This window comes from Corvus brachyrhynchos, unplaced genomic scaffold (genome assembly GCF_000691975.1).
Source record: "Corvus brachyrhynchos isolate BGI_N302 unplaced genomic scaffold, ASM69197v1 scaffold69, whole genome shotgun sequence".
NCBI classification, from domain to species: Eukaryota; Metazoa; Chordata; class Aves; order Passeriformes; family Corvidae; genus Corvus; species Corvus brachyrhynchos.
The window spans coordinates 1,558,029-1,576,200 of record NW_008240228.1 but is presented as its reverse complement, the minus strand read 5'-3'; the positions used below and the strand labels follow the sequence as shown (position 1 = coordinate 1,576,200).

At 41.2% G+C, this 18,172-nt stretch overlaps 1 protein-coding gene across 4 annotated transcripts in view; it reads left to right on the top strand.

The window, feature by feature from the left end:
• Positions 1–17,536, top strand: part of SPTLC3 (serine palmitoyltransferase long chain base subunit 3) — a 90,343-nt gene extending 72,807 nt beyond the window's left edge. For all 4 annotated transcript variants that reach the window (XM_017745332.1, XM_008642005.2, XM_017745333.1 and 1 more), the window contains 3 exons: positions 9,937–10,072; positions 11,067–11,196; positions 13,562–17,536. In XM_017745332.1, the coding sequence (XP_017600821.1) occupies positions 9,937–10,072; positions 11,067–11,196; positions 13,562–13,675 (380 nt within the window). In that variant the 3' untranslated portion in view covers positions 13,676–17,536. The remainder of the gene's footprint in view (positions 1–9,936; positions 10,073–11,066; positions 11,197–13,561) is intronic.
• The last annotated feature ends 636 nt before the right edge of the window (positions 17,537–18,172 follow it).

The window sequence follows — 18,172 nt, the reverse complement described above, 5'->3', positions numbered from 1 at the left end:
CAGAGCGTAAAAACTGCTTCCAGCTTGAAATTTGGAAGGTCACTGCTGCATGTGCTGATGCCTACGTATGTTCAATATAAGAGACCACCTCCGGCACGTTTCTTGAAGCCCAGGGCCAAGGATTGCGGGCCGTCGGGCCGGGCGCGCTCCCTGCGCGGGCGCTCCCTGCGCGGGCGCTTGCCGGATCGCGCAGATGCCGCGTGTGGAGCATGGAACATGCAGAGCGCTTCCAGGCCTTCAAAGCCTGTTGAGAACGCTCTTCGGCTAGCGTGATTCTGTATGCAGTTCAGTGCAGGGTAAGAGGAGAACTGGGTTCAAGATTTAAGATGTGCGTGTCTGTCTTAGGGCTAAGAGCTTGAAGCATTTTCTCTTCCACAAGCAGTGTTGTTTAATGACACAATGTTTGTTTTTCTGCGCAAAATAAGAGCTTTTTAAGTCTTCTGCAAATCCGTTATGAAATAAATTAGTGTTTTGTCAGTTTTTAAAAAATTGTCTTGTAATATGAAATGCAAATGATTAGAAAAACAAATGAATAAATCATATATCACAACTCATTGCACAAAGGCTAGCAAGCTGGCTATGATGTGTAAAATTGTTTCTTGTCCTTCTGAGCCAGACTCATTATTTTAGTCTTTGGGTTTTCTTTCATGTGGGCCTCCCTTCATTAGGCTGTCTTGTGGACTACAAAAAAACCCCACAACCCAAAATACAGGGAAAAAAATGCTCTGCTGGACCACACTACAATGTGTTGCTTTGGCATCAGAGAGAGGAAGGTGGTGGCTTAGAAAGGAGCAAGGAACAGAAGGGAGAAAGCACTGTCTCTCCTTAGATATTTTTGATTCCTAGGACAATGACCTTGGCAGAGTTCTTTTGGTCCGCTATCACAGAAAATGGTGAATCCTGCATGTGAGTTGTTCTTGTGAGGGCATGAGCTGTGGAGCAGAGAAGTTTCAAGTGAACCGAAGTTGCTGCAGGGTAGTATCGACCACATGTTCTCTGGAGGCCTCTCAGATCCATAGGAGTTTATTTTGCAATTTGTTTTAAATGGCATTCTCTGCCCACTGGATGATTATCCCTTATAAAGGGAATCCTTTTTAAGGAGATGTCCACCAATGGCTTATCCTCCAGAGGTCATTTCTCTAGGGGAGTGAGCCTTGCAAAAGTTACTGGGAATGTTTTAGAAAATAATGAAATTAGAGTTTGCTAAAGAGTTCCATGTGAACTAGATGGTGTTTGTTGGAAAGAGGATGAAATAAGGGGAAAACAAATGTGTTAATCCAGCATGTTCTTCCATCTGAACATCATGACTGACTCCTTGGCAGGTTAACAGAAAACTAAGAGAAGGAAAACTGATTTGGTCATTTAAGCTGCTGCTCAGAAAAATCCATATTTTTTGGTCTTCTTTATTTTCCCAGATATAAGACTATTACATTCCCTTCGATTTCTTGCTAGTTATTCTCCACTAATTTGTTAGGCAGCTGATCTAGAAAAGACTAGCACAGATGAAATTATGTAGTAGGTAATGCTAGGGCCCAGAAGTGCAGCAGTACTGTCTGTGCATCCTGGTGTGTATCCAATTGATTGATCTTATATATTTTCTTCCTTTATTTTCAATTAGTAAGAATATGGTTGTTTGGAAAAGGAATCGAGATGTGCATTTCCAGGACAGGATCAGTATACCAGATGCATGACTGCAGGATATGAATAGATGTTTATGGGCCCAGGGGGTACTGCTTCATCACAAGGAAGGAACAGGTTAGCACTTTCAGGGTGATTCTGTGAAACCTAAACTGTTCAGCTGGAAGTTACCCACAGCCAATGTCTGTTTCAGCATAAACATGAGGGTATGTCCCCTACCAACACTTGTGATGGTTGTGAGACATTAATGACAATGTGACTGGGAGGATACTGCAGAGCCCACAGCCAGCTATTGCAGTTTCCTTCTTTTGTTGTGTTTTCTGTGGTGACTTGAGAAAATGAAGGGCAAGAAATGCTAAATTAGGAGAAGGTAGTAGCTCCCTCAAAACTGATATACAGCATTTTTCCTGCCTGGGAAAGAGGACTAGGTTGAGGTCCATATTGCCAGTATTTCTTGAGTGACTATGTCCAAAGAATCAAAATTTTTTACTACAAAAAAATGCAAATGTGAAATCAGATTTTCAGTGGAGTAAAAGTCCTGTTTTTCTCAGTGCCATGTTTCACAGAACTGTGAAAATCGATGTCTTGCAGAACAAAACACATTCGTTCTTAGTACCATAACATCATAGGTACTTTCATAGTTCCTATAATAGAGTTGTTCAAAAGTGTATGAACTTCTGGCAGCTCTATTTCCTCTAGTAATGTCATAATGCAGCAAGTTCCACAGTTCGGCTCATGTAGTCTATTTAAAAAAAAAAAAGAAACAATTTTATCCCTCTTAAGCCTTTGTGGCCTTTTCATCTCAAATGTATCTCAGCTCATTTATTAGGAAATATGGGAAGCAGAAGTTCCCATGGCATTTACTCTTTATATTTCATTATATAGATATTCTTTATGTGTTCTCCTTGTGGCTTCTCATTACACCACTGGAGATACCTCAGGAAACTCAGCAGCTGCCTTCGTGGTTTTATCCCATGATGAGACTGGAGTTGACTCAGAGTGTTTGGACCCCGCACAAATTTGCAAGTACACTTACTTGCATGCAACACAGCCCCTCCAGCTGTGACCTCAGACCTTTTCTTCCTCCCCCCTTTCTGCATGAGAATACCAAAAGCATATTTTTACACTTAAATTTGATAGGTATAAAATAGAACCACTAGGCAGACGGAGTTAAGACTGCTGGGAAATCCAAAGCAATTTTTTTAATTAATAATAGATTATACTGGTGTAAAAAGCAAATTGCAGCATTTGTAAAGGAAATATTTTTTCTGTTTAATGCATGGCAAACAATAATTCACAGCAGTGGGCATTTTTCATGTTTTTATGGGATGCTAAAACATTTAAAAGCCTGTCCTCTCAAACTAGTAAAAGATGTTTTGTTAAAAGATAATTCCTGAAGTTGTTTAGATTAGAAGTGTTCCTTTAAAATGTTCATTTACTCTCCCATTTGTGCTGATTGGTTTATCTTTTTGTAACTACTAGCTTTCATTTGTGTTTTTAGCAAGCACTTGAGTTCTTGCATTTGAGCTCATTCAGATCGTGAGAAGTGGCAGAATGCCACTTTCTGTTTTGGTTTGGCATTAAAGAGATTGTTTTTTTAAAGGTTCCTTTTTAAAGGTATTTCCATTGGTCTCAGATTTTTTGTATAAATGGAGGACCAGCTCCTTAAAGTCAGTTTCCAGCATTTTCCTCTGCTATCTGTCCTCCAGAGTCTTTTGAAAATATTAGTTTTGCTTTGCCAGGATCCTCTAAATTCAGAAACCTTAGTTCCACATCACTACAAGCTGGCATAAGCCAGCACTGGCACAAGGAAGGGCAGTCTTGTCCTCAGTTTCTCCTCCGCCTGCCCATCCTGTTTCTCGTGCCCCTTCTCCCTACGCCAGTGTGGGTGTTCGTGCAGCCATGCAATGAACTGAATCAGAGCACTGATGTAGCTGAAAAGCAACCAGCCCTCCCACTCATGGTTAGTCCACACCCAGACTGGTTCCCAGAGCCAATCTGCCATATGGCTCCATGAGTCCCAGTGCCAGGACTTGAGCAGCTGGAGCTGAGAGGAACAATCCCTTTTGCAGCAAAATCAATGTCTGCCAGACTGGACTGGTCATGAAGCTATTGCTCTAAGCTTTAAATCTGCAAGTGACTTAGCGAGGGACCCCTTGGACCTGCTCAAAACAGCTTGCAGAATCAGTCATGCTGAAGTCTTTCTTTTTCAAATTCTTGTTTTGCAGCTTCATTCTGAGGGGATTGCTTCTCTTAGGTCCTTAGCAAGCAGAATGCTTGAACCCTGGCTTAATTTTAAGTTAATATTCCCAGTAAGTATGTGGTCACATTTCAAGCCCTTAAGCACATTTATTCCCTGTTTGCACAGCACTGGCTCCATGACTAGGGCTTCCAGTCACGACAACAGTGAAGATATTAGTGATAATAATATGCTGCCACAGTTATTTGTATATGCTGAACAACACAGATGTTCTCCCAGCAGTGGATGATGAAACAGAGCTAAATTTAGACATCTTTGCTCAAAATGAATGAGATATGCTGTTCTGGTGGAGACACCTGCCATGGGATTCACCTGCCACAGGGCATCAAATGTATGCACGGAGAGTCAGTGGATCTGAACAAGCAGGGGCTTTGGACTAACAGCATTTGCAGTGACTTGTAAGATCTCTGAGGATTAACTGAATTCTACCTCATTTGCAGTCACTTTTTCCCCATTCAAAGTTAAACCTGTGCTGGAGTCCTCTAGCAGACCCTACCCATGGATAGATGTTCCCTGTATCCTGAAATAAGCATCACCTGCAGGCAGAGGAAGGATGTCAGACTTGGATGTGACCTGTCCCCCAGCAGTGACAGCTACGCTTTCCCCAGGGACAGCGGCAGGCAGCTCCATGACACAGTCCCCTTTCCAGGGTGTCTTTGCTGCCGGAAGAGAGTGAGGATCCCTCCTCTGCTGCAGATGCCGCTGGCGCTGCGGTGCCCGAGGAATCCAGCACCTGCCTGGCTCAAAGCAGCAAAGCCTCAGCCTGCCGAGCGCAAAGCAGCGATGTGCCGCTTCTCGCAGCATCCGGATCCCTGGCGCTTCAGAAACACCTAATGGGATGCAGATGGAGCGCGTTGTGCGCTGGCTGGTTTTCAGCGGCGGGACGGACCTGCTTCGTGATTAATCACCTGCGCTGGGAGTAAACAGGACTCAGCCAAGGCTGGCTGCTCTGTCCCTGCATTGTATATCTGAATATAGATAAGGTGCTGGCTAGGCAGAGCTGACTCATCCAAGAAATAAGGTAAAAATGACCCAATCTTTACAATTTTTCTCCTTTCTGCTTCAACTGAAATTTCCATTTTTCTTCCCATAATCTTCTCTGGACAGTGTTTTGCAGCAGTTCACAGTTCAAATAAGTCCTTAAGGGCTTATTTAGCAGCTGAATTAAGTTGAAATCACTAGGTTTCTAGTTAGCATTAGATTGTAGAAGTAAATGTCTTCACTTCTCCCCAGTTCATTGCAAAGTTATTTTTGATGAAGATTGTTTTATCTGAGAACATATTTCCTTTAGGCACCCCAACTTTATAGCATTCTATATGTGATTTAATGCACATGGAGCTGCATGTGTGTTACTCTTATAATGGAACCAGAGGGAAAAAAATCTGTCCATCTGCAATAGTTTAGTGGGAAAGAGCTATTGTTTTCCAATTTTTTTTCAGCCTATGGAAGTTTGCTTTTTCCTATCTAGCTGTTAGTAGAGGAAGGCAGGGAGTTGAGTTCCCCATCCAAGGAACACTGACACTGGTATGTGAAAGTCCAATTGTGTAATTATCTACAAGGACCCTATGAAACAACAGCTGGAGAAGATTAAAGCAGGTGGATTTGTGTCTTGAAGAGCCCACCGCATGCCAAAAGCCAGTAAGGCGTGGGGTTATCTTTCCTGGAACGGGTTCAGGAAAAATAGCTCTCCTTCCCCTCCTACACCTGAGATCTTGATATGAAAGGCTACGGGTTGTTTATTCCTGTTTTCAATAGACTGAGTCACAACTTCCAAGGGTAGAAGCCTACAGGAAGAGTTCAAAGGTAGACTGTTTGTGCAGGAATTGAATGCAGGCAGCTTCTCTGCTTATGAACATTCTGTGGGAGGCAAAAGCAGACATCTGTGGAAGAGGAAAATGAACTTTTGTTTTAGAGAGCTGATAATTTTACTGCCTCTTTCACTGCCAGGATAAGGTCCTCAGCTGGCATAAACAGCAGAGTTCTACTGAAGTGCACAGAGCTGTGCCAGGTAAAGCCAGCCTGGGATCAGGCCCTCAGACATGTAGTCAGGATGCCTTCCTGATGTCAGGTACCCTGAAAGTGTGTGACAAAGCTTCTGCCAAGTCTGTTTCTCCAAGTGGCTCTCTTAAAAAGCTTGTTGCTTCAAAGAAATTATGAGCAAGCTACTACATTTTATCATTTCTCTCTCTCTCTTGCCTTCTTTTTGTATTTTTCTTTCAACTAAACCATATTAATTTTGAGCTATAAAGCTTTCTAAAAGCCTGCAGAAACTAATGAGCTAAAGCCAGCAGTATGCAATGATGTGTGTCACATAAAAATATAATCAGCATTTTTCCCAGAATTGCCGACACCTTAGAACTTTGCAGTAAACCAAATATTTTTAAAGTGGTGCAACCAAATGAAAACTCTAAATTTTCCAGCAGAAGGTGGATTGCTGATGCAGTAAATCTGCTTTTCTTGTACCATCCAGGCAACTAATCCTTTATTTCAGAAAAATCCCCATAAACTGGCTGTGTGTGTTCCCACCAGCATGAAGATAACTTGTGAAACTTGGGAATTGTTTATCGTTTACTTTTCTCTCTTTCTGTCCCTTCTTAATTCAGTCAATAAGAAGATGTAGAGCACTTAATAAAGTCATTCTCAGCCTTAGCTGAATACTCTGGGGCATTAGTGGGCTTAGTTTTAAATAGAGGAGGGTTGGTTTTCCCTGTCCAGGCTGTTTTTTCCAAACATGTGCTGTGTTGTGGTTCACATATTTTATGGAATATAACTCTCTGGATATGCTGCTTGCTGTGCTGTAAGCTCTTTGCATAGACTGTAAATCCTCAAGGATTTTGCAAAGTAAGAATTTTCTAACACATATATTTACTGTCTAGGGACCTGATCCTCTAATTAGTCCCATACAGGTAAATTCTTACACTCACATAGATGCAGCCATATTATTTTAGCTCAAGGGTCTGCTCTGCAGATTTTCACTCAATAAATATTAAAGGATGCGAGATCACAGCCTCAGGAATCAAAGAAAATACTTTCTAAATGTGGTGGTTTTAGTTAAACATACTACAGTGCATTTGGACTAAGACCTGATTCTAAACTGAATTCATCACTCTTAATCTGCAGTGTAAAGGGAAAATCAGGCCAATGAAACAAAAATAAATGTTTTGCTCAGATCTACCTCTTTATCTGACATTGGAAGGTCCCATAAAGGAATGAAAAACAGTGTTGAAATATACAGCTACAAATTTTAATGGTTTTATTGCTCTTATTGGGACAGCGTATAAGAAGCCTGTGTATATGATGTGTGTCTGTGGTCTTTGACCACAAAACTTAACATGAGAAAGGAAAGTGTTGACATTTGGTAAAGAAGTAGGTTCCTCCCAGCCACCCACCCACAAATAGAGTGTGTGTAGCAATCGTCTCCTAATGTGCTTTTTTTCCCTCCAGATATATGGGAGTGCTCTGATCTTTTATTTGGCTCTTTAATGCATCCCTGCAAATGAAATTAGTATTCTGGGATGTTGCTAAAACATTCAAGTGGCTCTTTTGCATCAGCACTGGCTGGCTTGAAATGAGCTCCATAGGGAGTCTTGAAAGGGGAGATCTCGCATCACAAACCAGTTGAGGATGTAGAATCGGGAAAGGAAGATTAGAAAGGAAGAGGTGTTTGACTTTTGAGGGGTTGTCTGAACCTCCTCTTTCAGCTGTAAAGTTTCCTTAGCTGGAGTATAAATTTCTGGCACCAAAACTAAGTAGAGACAAACTGATCACCTCTGGGCCCTGCACATATGTTTTGATAAATAGCGAACAGCACCGCCTGGAATCTTGCATGGCTCACACTGTGTTTCCAGCTCTGTGGTAAACGCGTGAATAGAAAGGAGAAGGCAGCAAGTCTTAAACTGCACTCACCAAGAACATCTGCATTTATGAAAAACTTTCCCTAATTGAAAATCTAGTAGTTTCAAATGCTTTCCAACTGAGAGTTTGGAAACAAGCTCAGGGGCTGCTTATATAGCAAGAAACAGCAGTTGCTTTGAACCCCCAGTTCAGATTACTCCCCACCCTCTTCCTTGTAACTCAGACATTGAGGAGGTGCTAATAACATCTTTACAAATTTTAACAAGGGAAAAATCTCTCTTTAGACTTCAGCCACATTATTCTCTAACTCCCTTTCCTTACCATCATCTCCCCTCCCCTCCTCTTCCTCCTGTTTCTTTGAGATCTACTACACCAAAAATATTTTTGGAAATACCACAGACTATTGTTTTTATTAGTGACTGGAAAGCTTTGTAGTAGGATGCTTTTGTGTTTCATTTGTTTTCCTTGCTCTGGCACAGCTGTTTTTGCTTTAGCAGCATTAGAGAGATGGTTAAACTATTTGTGGCCTTTTCTAACCCAGCAGATCTCTTCCACTGAGTGCTTTAAACTGAATGACTGAGACTGTAAGTAACAGGTTGTCTGCATGGGCAGTTGTGTGCATAAAGTTACAAATGCACTGTTTTTATGAGATCTTTTAATTTGTTCAAGCAAAACACCGATCACTGTGAAGCAAGTCCCACTTTTCCTATAAATTTCCCAGCCAGAAAACTGACAGAACCTTGACTCGGGAGGATACAGAACAGATGAAGTAGTAGATCTTGTTCAAACCTACACATGTTCAGACATATTAATGGAAAAGAGGTTCATGTAGGTATGGTGATCCCCACGTCAGCCAAGAGGGAAAAGGAAGAAAAGCCAGAGCAGATGGTGGGGCAGAATGTGGTCTGAGGACAAATCTGCCAAAGGTGGCATGTAGCTGCTACAAATGCCTTACTGGCCACTGTGGTTGCACAGAGCAAGATGGGGAATTAGGAAACAGGCATCCAGTGAGAGAACAGTGACAGCAGAAAGTAGTAAATGAAGAATGAAGCGAACAAAATGTAAAGTAAAATGAAAACGTAAATGGAGAGTGAAAACATAACACATCTGTGCAAAGGCAAAGAGGAAATGAGTTGTACTGGAGGTTTCAGTGTTCATGTCTGGTGACATAATGTAAGTGATACTGAAAGTATGGGCTGATGAACAGCAGGAAAATGAAAGCTAAGAGTAACTGGGTCCTGCTAAATCCCAGTCTTACCACACATTCTCACCACCTCTGCTGGGCAGATCCAAGCTGCTGAACAGCAATCAGGTTTAGAGACTCAATCTGCTTAATGGTGGCTTGCCAGTTTTGTTTCTGGTGAGGTCAGGCAGATGACAGACCTGGCTCGATTTGCTGTGTGGCCGTGTCAGCTTGGACTGGCACTGGACAGGGATGTGGGTGTGGAGGAGGTGGCACCATCCCTGTCAGCACCTCACAGCAGTGGAAAAGCAGCACATAGATCAGCTTACTGATTAAATATAATGCAGGTGGAGTAGTGAAAGGACATATGATATCTCTTACTACAGTAATGTAGAGCATGTCTCTTCTCTCTTTATGCAATGGGTTGGGAAGCAGTTGCACTTGTCAGAAACCACCTCCTTAGTGGCACTGCAAAAGAAATGGCTGAAATGTCTTTTCAAGCACATTTTTTCTTTGATGTTTTTTGTCCTTTTCCTTCATAAAAATAATTGGTTTCAACTCTTCTGTCAGTTTTGCCGGGGGTCACATCTGTGCATCCATGACTAAATGAGGCCAGGGACAATGCAGAGATAATACTCAATTACACCGAGAAATAAATTCTCTATTTACATGTCTGCACTACTTCTCTGTAGGTGTGTGTCATCTAGGAGGCTTTATTTAGCACAACAAAGTCCAGGGAATTGCCCACATGTCTATCCCCAGAGAGGGACTGTTTCTGCCATGGGAAGGCACCTCACAATTACAGGAGTATCAGCCATCCGTCCCACAATGCCACAATAATCAGTGTAGTTGTATTTAGCTCATTCTGTGTTTTTCTTCTCAGTCAAATAGCAACATTTACATTTCAGCCAAACTGTTACCCCCAGCCCTGATTCTTGCCTGTGACTAGACCCCAGTTATGATCTTTACACTGACTGTTCTCCTGACTGGCTCATTTCAGGGCTCCAAAGAGTGCGTCAGCTGGAGAAAAACACAAGGTACTTCAGACGAAAACTGCATGAAATGGGCTTCATCATTTATGGCAATGATGATTCTCCTGTTGTTCCCTTGCTCCTTTATATGCCTGGTAAAATAGGGTAAGTGTTGAAAAAAAGTACTTGTTTTGCTGGCAAAACAAGCACTATTCATGTTCATGGTTATTTGGTATATGTTGAAGAAGATGATGTTGTGTGGTAGGTGCTTCCCAGGAGGAACATACACTGTTAGTTGAATACGTCATTTAGTTCTGCTTTCTTTTAGATTTGCCCGTAGATTTAATTTTGAGTTGTTCCAGAATTCAGAATTTTAAAATCTTTCTCTTTTCCTTTTTTAACGTGGTCTGGAATAATACTTTTGATAACATTTTTCATTTGAATTTTTTGGTTTTTAATTTGTAATCATTAAAGGAGACATGTTGCCTTTGATGTATGAATTGGTTTAGATGAATGCCTTTTTGTCCCATCTGGTGTTTGAATGGATTTTGCATGTTTTACCATTCAGTTCCACTCAAGCAGCACTTACTTGTGCACTGACTTGGGCACACAGACCAGAAGTCAGTCGTAGCATAATGTCAGGGTTGAGCTGTAGGGAGAATTTGCAAGTAGCTTAGGGTGGCTGTGAGCTCTAGGTCTCATACATACCACACAAGCCTTCTTAACTCGCAGAGTAATTGTGAGGGCAAATAAACTATCACACAGATTGGTTTATTCCTATTGATGTTCAGGAACCAAGCATTCATACTTTCCACAAGCCCAACCTCTTCCATGCTTAGGGACTGTGAATGTCCGCATGGTTTGATTTGTACTCAGAGACTTTCATTGACAGAAATGAATTGTTCATCATGCAGTGCCCTCTCTGCCATCACATTTCTAGGATTTGACACCCACTTGGCTTCATGAGTGGCTAAGCAGCAAACAGTCTCAATCCTACTGGTAAAATTCTGGCTTTTATGGAAATCAATGGGAATATTCAATCAGTCGAAAACAGGATTTTATCTATTGTTGCATTATATCTGAATGTTTTCTCTCTGTGTTCAGTTTATTGGAGATAATTTATTTCTGATTTTTCTCCTTCTACTTTTTCTCTCCTTAGGGCTTTTGCAAGACGCATGTTAGAAAAAAATATCGGGGTGGTCGTGGTTGGGTTTCCAGCTACTCCTATCACAGAATCCAGGGCTCGGTTTTGTGTGTCAGCTGCACATACACGGGAGATGTTAGACACGGTAAGCACAGCAGATGTCCTGCCCAAATTAACTTCAGGTGCAAAGGAGGCTGGGAGAAGCTGTGCCTCTGTTACTTTGAATCTCAATAATTCATTTTTACATTTGTTTTTCTGGCCTTGTCACTTGATCTTTAAAGGCATTTGAGCCTTATACATTTTATTTTCTGAAATAAATTATCGGAGAGTTAACTTCTTATGTTCTTCTATTTCTAAGAATGACCAAATCTGTCATCACTAATAAAAACCTGCATGAACAGCACAGCAAGACAAAAGTTAAATGCTATGTCAAAACTATCAGAGTAGGAAACCCAAAATGATATGGAAATAATTGAAAATCAAGTTTTCCATACGCATATTTCTATTCCATATTTCCCCATGTTTCTTGAATTGCAGAAGTATATGGGACAGCCTTGGGGGTACAGGTGGAAATTGCAAACAGTATTTGGAACTGTTTGAACCTAATTAAGTTTAGTTGGTGCTGTCTGGCCAGTCTCACTTCCGTATCTTTCTCGGATATCAGAAATACCATTAACAGTATGTTGAGGCTTCCATCGTAAACCTCCGTTCCATCGCAGTCAGAAATGTGTTTAAAATAAACTCTTTGAAATTTTCCGTCTCCCTTTCTTGCCGAAGGTGTTTTTGGCCTGGCTTGAGATACGCTCTTTCATTCTCATAATAAGCCAACTTGGAGGCATGAAACACAGAGGCTTAACAATAAATTTCAGGCTTTGTTTTTCCTCTCTTCGCACGAGTGTGATGGTCAAAGCAAAAAATCCTTGAACGTGGAAAGGCATTTGAGTTAAATATGCCACTGGTTCATGCAGACAAGCACTTGTGCCTGCAGAGAGCTCCTGACTCTCCTTTTGCATCCTGAGATGCGCATGGATGTGGAGGCCAGAGCCTTGCCCTGCTGACCAGCTCCCATACCAGTGTAGGTAACTTTCAAACAACATCAAAAACCTGCCTTGCATGTGTGCAGTGTAAAATTCCTGCTGCTTTTAAAGGTGCAGTAGTTATTAACGAGGTACAATACTGTTAAGGTAGTATTTTGTAGAACAGAGCATAGCTCTCGTGTTGGTCCTTGCCAGCTTCTGCTGTTTGACTGTGTGGATTTTGGCTTATGTAACTGGTAACAGGCAATGAAGTTGATCTGAAGATTAATCTCTTGAGGCTGCTGCTTTGATTTTCTTCCTTTCCCCCTGCCCCCAAATGTCAAGCCCACCACATTTTTGGGCCATCATTGTACGTTCACTTCCTGCTACCTCACATTGCTGCTTCCAGGGAAGATCTGACGCTCCCCAGTCATCACTGAACGTGCTGTGGTCTTGCCACAGTACTTGTGGCACTCTTACAGTTTGGGGGAATGGAAATGCCCTGAGTTTAATTACTTGCAGATGCAAAGCTTTTAGGACAAAACACTTTGTGAGTGTGCCTAAACCCAGGGTAACAACAGGTAACAAGCACGATGAAAATGTTTCCCTTTCACAAAATTTGTTTCGTATCTCAGCCTGGAACTAAAGAGGAAAGATCCATGAAAGGGCAAGCTCCCAAGAATAACTTCCTTAATGACCTGGAAGCTATCTCTCTGCATAAACCATTACTAAATTACTTCTTTTTGTTCTAAATTACATCTTGTTGTTCATGAGCTTGTTTTAGTGACTTAACAGAAACAGGCTCAAAATCAAAATTGCTCTTTCCTTCTTTGATGCCAAAAAGTTGGCTGCTCTTGAATGTGGGTCAGGTGCTGCAAAACACTGAGCTGCTACCCTATGATACAGAATTCCCTGCCTACATTTTGAATCTACTGAAAGCTGGCGACTCAGCTCAGCAAATTGCATTACAGTATTAATGAACAAAAATTAAATGTCTCTGTTATATTAATGTAAGATAATGGCGTTCATTAAAATTATCTTCAACTATTCAGACTGTTTATGCTGACTCTGCTCAGCACTGGGGGCTGAGTCCTACCTAAGAAAATGCATTGGCAACTCCAGTCTTTGGGAGCTATGGAGAAATACTGAAGTATAGCTTACACGTTTCTTTTGCACAAGCAAAGATAATTTTTGCCTGGGTTGTAACCTCCCTATGCTTTTAGAAAAAGTAATTTTTTTCATCTGTGCTCAATTAATGCGCTTACTAATAAACCGTAACCTACTGAAGGAGCAAATTCCTTTCTCATAGATGCTGTTGTACATCTACGACTGTATTGATGTTCACTGTTCTAGGATGAATGCAAAATTTGCCAGTCTGTCTTTTAAACTTTGATTGATGTTCTTTTTATAATCTTCTTGTTCTGCAGTAAAGTAGAAGTTACTAGAACTTCATTTCTTTTCCAATAGAATTGACAAAATATCATGATCTTACAGGTTTTGAATGCTCTGGATGAATTGGGTGATTTTCTACATCTGAAATATTCCCGGTATTCCAAGTCATCTCATCCTGAACTGTATGAAGAATCTAGGCTTGAACTTGAAGATTAAGTTTTCCACCCATGAAGAGAACATTATGATGCTATGAAAGGGCGGAAAACCCGAAAACTAAACAATACAAATGCATTTCTTCCCTTCTAAGGACAATTTTTATTTCTCAGTTAATTGAAAGAAGGGGAAGCTCGGGTGTTGCATCACGTTGTATCAAATTTCTGTATTCAAGAGACTGGAATATTGATACAGATTTGCCTCCCCAGGAGAGATCTGTTCTTCTTACGGTATTTTTGATGCAGAATGAATGCATCCATTGATCCAGTTGCTAACATACGGCTTTTGATATGGCCCCTTTTTATGAAGAGGCTTCGGATAGTCTTAATTGTGACTGAAATAATAAAGTTTAAAAAGTTAATAGATTCCAGTGTAATATAGCTGAGCTTCATCAGTGAGACTGACTTTTATCTGTTAAAGATCATAAATCGAGATGCCAGTGTGGACTGCTACAAAGGAATGAGCAGAAAGTGACCTCTTTAACTAAGTTGCACTATCATGCATTTCTCCAAGGACAGAAAATGTTAGAAAAAGGCTAATGCTGAGAACAAGAAAAGTAGCCTGATGAGATTGTATTTCTGACAGCAGGTTACAGGAAAGGGAAAATTCCTCCTCCCCTCCACAGACCTTTTCTCGGCCTCTTAAATGCACTTTCAACTTTGAATTGTACAAAACTTTGGGCTTAGACGTAAACAGAAATGCGTTTCTGCCAACGCGTTTGACCTACAACCTATCACATCTTATCACTACCTAAGTTCTTCAGCAGGCTTGCTCCCTTTTTGTGGCGCAGTAGTAAATAATTTTAATAACCATTTAACTTTCCCGTAAAAACCTTGATCAAAACAGTCAGATACTTGCAGTTCACAAACTGCAGATGACATTTATGGGCCCCTTCCTAAGTTTCTTGAACTACTTATGGGCCTAATAAATTCACTAACAAGTACATAATGCCGAAGCTGTTAGTTATACAGAATGTGAAGTTCAAGATACTATAAGCAGTTCTGCCACCTGTTAAATAGAAAACTCCACCGTTTCTATACATGCTACAGTCATCCATGTAATAACATTTCTTGAAATATTTTTGTCTGTTTTATGCATGTCAGGGGTTGTCCTGTCCAGGAGTTTTTTTGAGTTGTTTGTTCTTCAAATAATTATTATATCACCCGAAGAGGAAGATGCCCTTGTCCCCTTGTCCACTGCCTGAGTAACAAATGCTCAAAGCTACCTGAAGGAATTGTTCCAGCCAGCAGTTTCCCTGCCATGCCAGCAGTGGTATCATCAGGCTTGTGTGGGCTCAGTTGCTGGAAGGAGATTGGAGGCTTTTTCCTTTTTTTTTTTTTTTGCAGCGTTGAAAAGCAGTTCTGCAGCTTTAAGAATGAGCTCCAAACAATTCCATGCTATCAAATGTCATTGTAAACACATCAGATGAGAGATGTTTAGCTTTCTGCTGCACAGATGTACCACACTTTCATGTTTCTCTTGAAAGCTGTGGTGTAAACTTAACCCGCAGCTGCAATATTAGATTTAAGAACAGAACAATTAAATTGCGGAGTACCAATTACACTATATTACTCCCTGCTTGTTAAAGCAGCTTTCAGGATATAACAAGGCTGACTGATTATGAGGGCCCATTTTTTGTTGGATTTTTGTTGTTGTTGTTGTGCAAGTTAATAAAAATCCCGTGGTGCTATAACTTTAAGAATTGATTACAACACATTCCATAATATCAAATGTCAGCTTTAGGAAACGTGTATCAAGGGCTGGGGGAGGACTAAGTGGTGTGTCATGTGATTCTTCACTGTGGTAGATGGGCTTCGAAAGCACTGCGGAGGTTCAGGGGAGCTGTGTTTGTGGATAAGAGCAAACTCACTATATAAATATTTAAACACTCGAACACAGGACAAGGAGAAATTAGGAGGCATGAACTTTGTCTTTGAGTAACCTGGCAGTTTGTGGTGCACAGCTTTGTTACATGCAGGGTGAGTGCACTTACTGTGAAAGGAGATGGGTTGAGAAATTTCTGCAACCTGTTCCTTGAGGAAAAGTACTGGATTTGATAGATTGCTTTTTGATCTCTATTGCTGAACATCTGTGGCCAGATCCTCAGTTGACTTCTGACCTTCCATCTTGGGGTATATAGCCATAGTTTATATTTCAGCAAACATTATTACACGTGCTGTTGCAGGCAACACGCTATTTCCCTCAAAGAGAGGCCTGAGACTGATTAAACTACAGAGTGATCACTTTCTGTACCCCAATAGGGGAATGTTTTCAGTCTAAAGCTGAATTCTTCCTGCCCTCAGAACATTACTCTCACTCATGTTAAGGAGACAGGACAGCTATTTTTTAGAGACTGTCAGTTGATTTATTATGTGCTCTCTTCTGATTTCTTCCATCCCTTACACACTAGAGAAAGTACAGACTGACTACCCCAGGGCTTGGGGAGCAGTTAGGGAGAAATCTCTGCTCCACTGGTGCAATAATGAAACTCCCAGGAACTTTAGTCTTTTAGATTTTCCCCATGAGGCTTATAGTCTGGCACTTGCTTTTGTAGCAGTGTGGAGTTTTTCCTGGTTTACTTCAATTTTAATAGATTTAGAGTTGATCAGCATTTGAAGACTCTATTTTAGCTCGTGTAAGAAAAAATCCGATAGAGTACCCATTAGGGAATTTGTACCTCTAACACAGGATTGTGTATTTCCTAGAATGTGCTCCCTCTTCAGGCATGCATGTTCTTGGAAAACATAGTTCTCTGTAATTGCTTTAGAAGGTTTTGAAGAAGTGCCTTCAATAAATGAAAAAAATGCTCAAGTTGTCATATTTTAATCCAGTGGAAATGTAAGTATAACTACTCTAAGTTTTTGTGGGCAAGCTGCATCCTCTTATCTTGCGTAAAATCTTGATTGGCCTTTATGATATGGGAAAACTCAAGAGTTTCTGCTTGGCAGAGAAACTGAATTGTTTGCCCTTTCCTGCACCTTTATTCTACCTCATCTTTTAGAAAGTCTTCATCTCCTGAGCTTATCAAACTTGTCAAAGTGGTTCCCCCCTCCACTTCTCCTGTTTTTTCTATTGTTCTCTCTGTTCTGCTGCTTTCTGCTGGGGGAAAGCACACAGGCAGCTGCAGTGAACCTGAGTGCAGCAGTTGGCTTTTTGGGCATTGCCTCACTGCCTGCTTTTCCTGGTATTCTCATCAGCTCTTACAGACTTTAATCTTTCCTTTTCAAGTAGAAGTTTTTTGTGACTGGTGCAAAATTTCTACGCTGAATCGAATCTGAACTGCCCAAGCTGTTGAACCAAGAACGGGCTTGTTCTGACATTTTTGCAAGTGTAGATCAGTTAAAGTCTTGCTTTGAAGTGCATACTGTTGGTTTAAAAGTAGTACAATTGTGAGAGGAACCTGCCAGTGTGAGGTGAGCTGCCTGCATTTGTTTCAGAGGGGTTTGAACGCTGGTGTCTCTGGACTGTTTCACAGCTGCTGCTCTTCACAGGGGACCAAGATATGGAGTGGATCTATTTAAGGTAGGATTTCAGCTGGGTTTTATTTTCTTTTGTTCCAAAATGTGTTTCGTTGAAGGTGTGTTGCATGTTTCCCTGTCCTGCTGAGACAGGGAATAAAGTAGCAATGTAGGAAAAGCAGTCTGTACTAAAGGTGTTTATGTACTTTCTAGCCTGCTTCAAAATCCAATAGAGATTCTCTAATATATGATCTGCTTTTTATTTGTGCATGAAGTTTAATTGTTCTACAATTTAAAACACAGATCAGGACCAAATTTTAAGGAAACCACACCACCAGCTGAGAAATGGCAGATGTCATGCCATTATCGGCAGCTGAACATTCGAGCTTCTAGATGCCTTCAAAAACAGCATCTAGGTGTTTCCCTCATTTACCCGCACATCCAGGGTGGTTTGTACTCCCTGCAGAGCAGTCACAAGATAGTGAGAACTCACTTTATCCATTTGGGAGGCAGAGCTTCAGACTTGTCAAGATGGTCCCAAAACCACCACCCATCTGACCACACAAAATAATAGTTCAGCACCATTGGAACAGGAGTCTGGGGTCTGAGTCAGGCTGGTTGTTCAGCACTTACTGAAGAGGGGAGTGTGCTTCCACACATGTAGCATGTCACTGACAAGTGACATAAGGAAGCAAAGATAAATCCATTTATATCATGTGCTAACCAAATGAAAAGCGTGTGTAGTGGCACAGGATCTGGAGAGATGTGGTAGACCTGGAGACTTGGACTGGATCCAGTTGTGTACAGAGACTTTTTGTGCAAGCATTACAGGCGCTATTAAATCTTTTTAACCAGCTAGGTGGGAAAGTGGAAAACATGCTCTTTAATATCAAAATAGTGACTTTGAAGGAGGCAAAGACAGAGGCATCCCACCACCTGTGTTGTTCCAGTTTGTTTATGAAGAGAAAGGGTAGACAGGGTGCCATAGCAGGTGACCCTGATACTTGGTACCCTATTCATAGAACCTTTACAGAGAGTCACT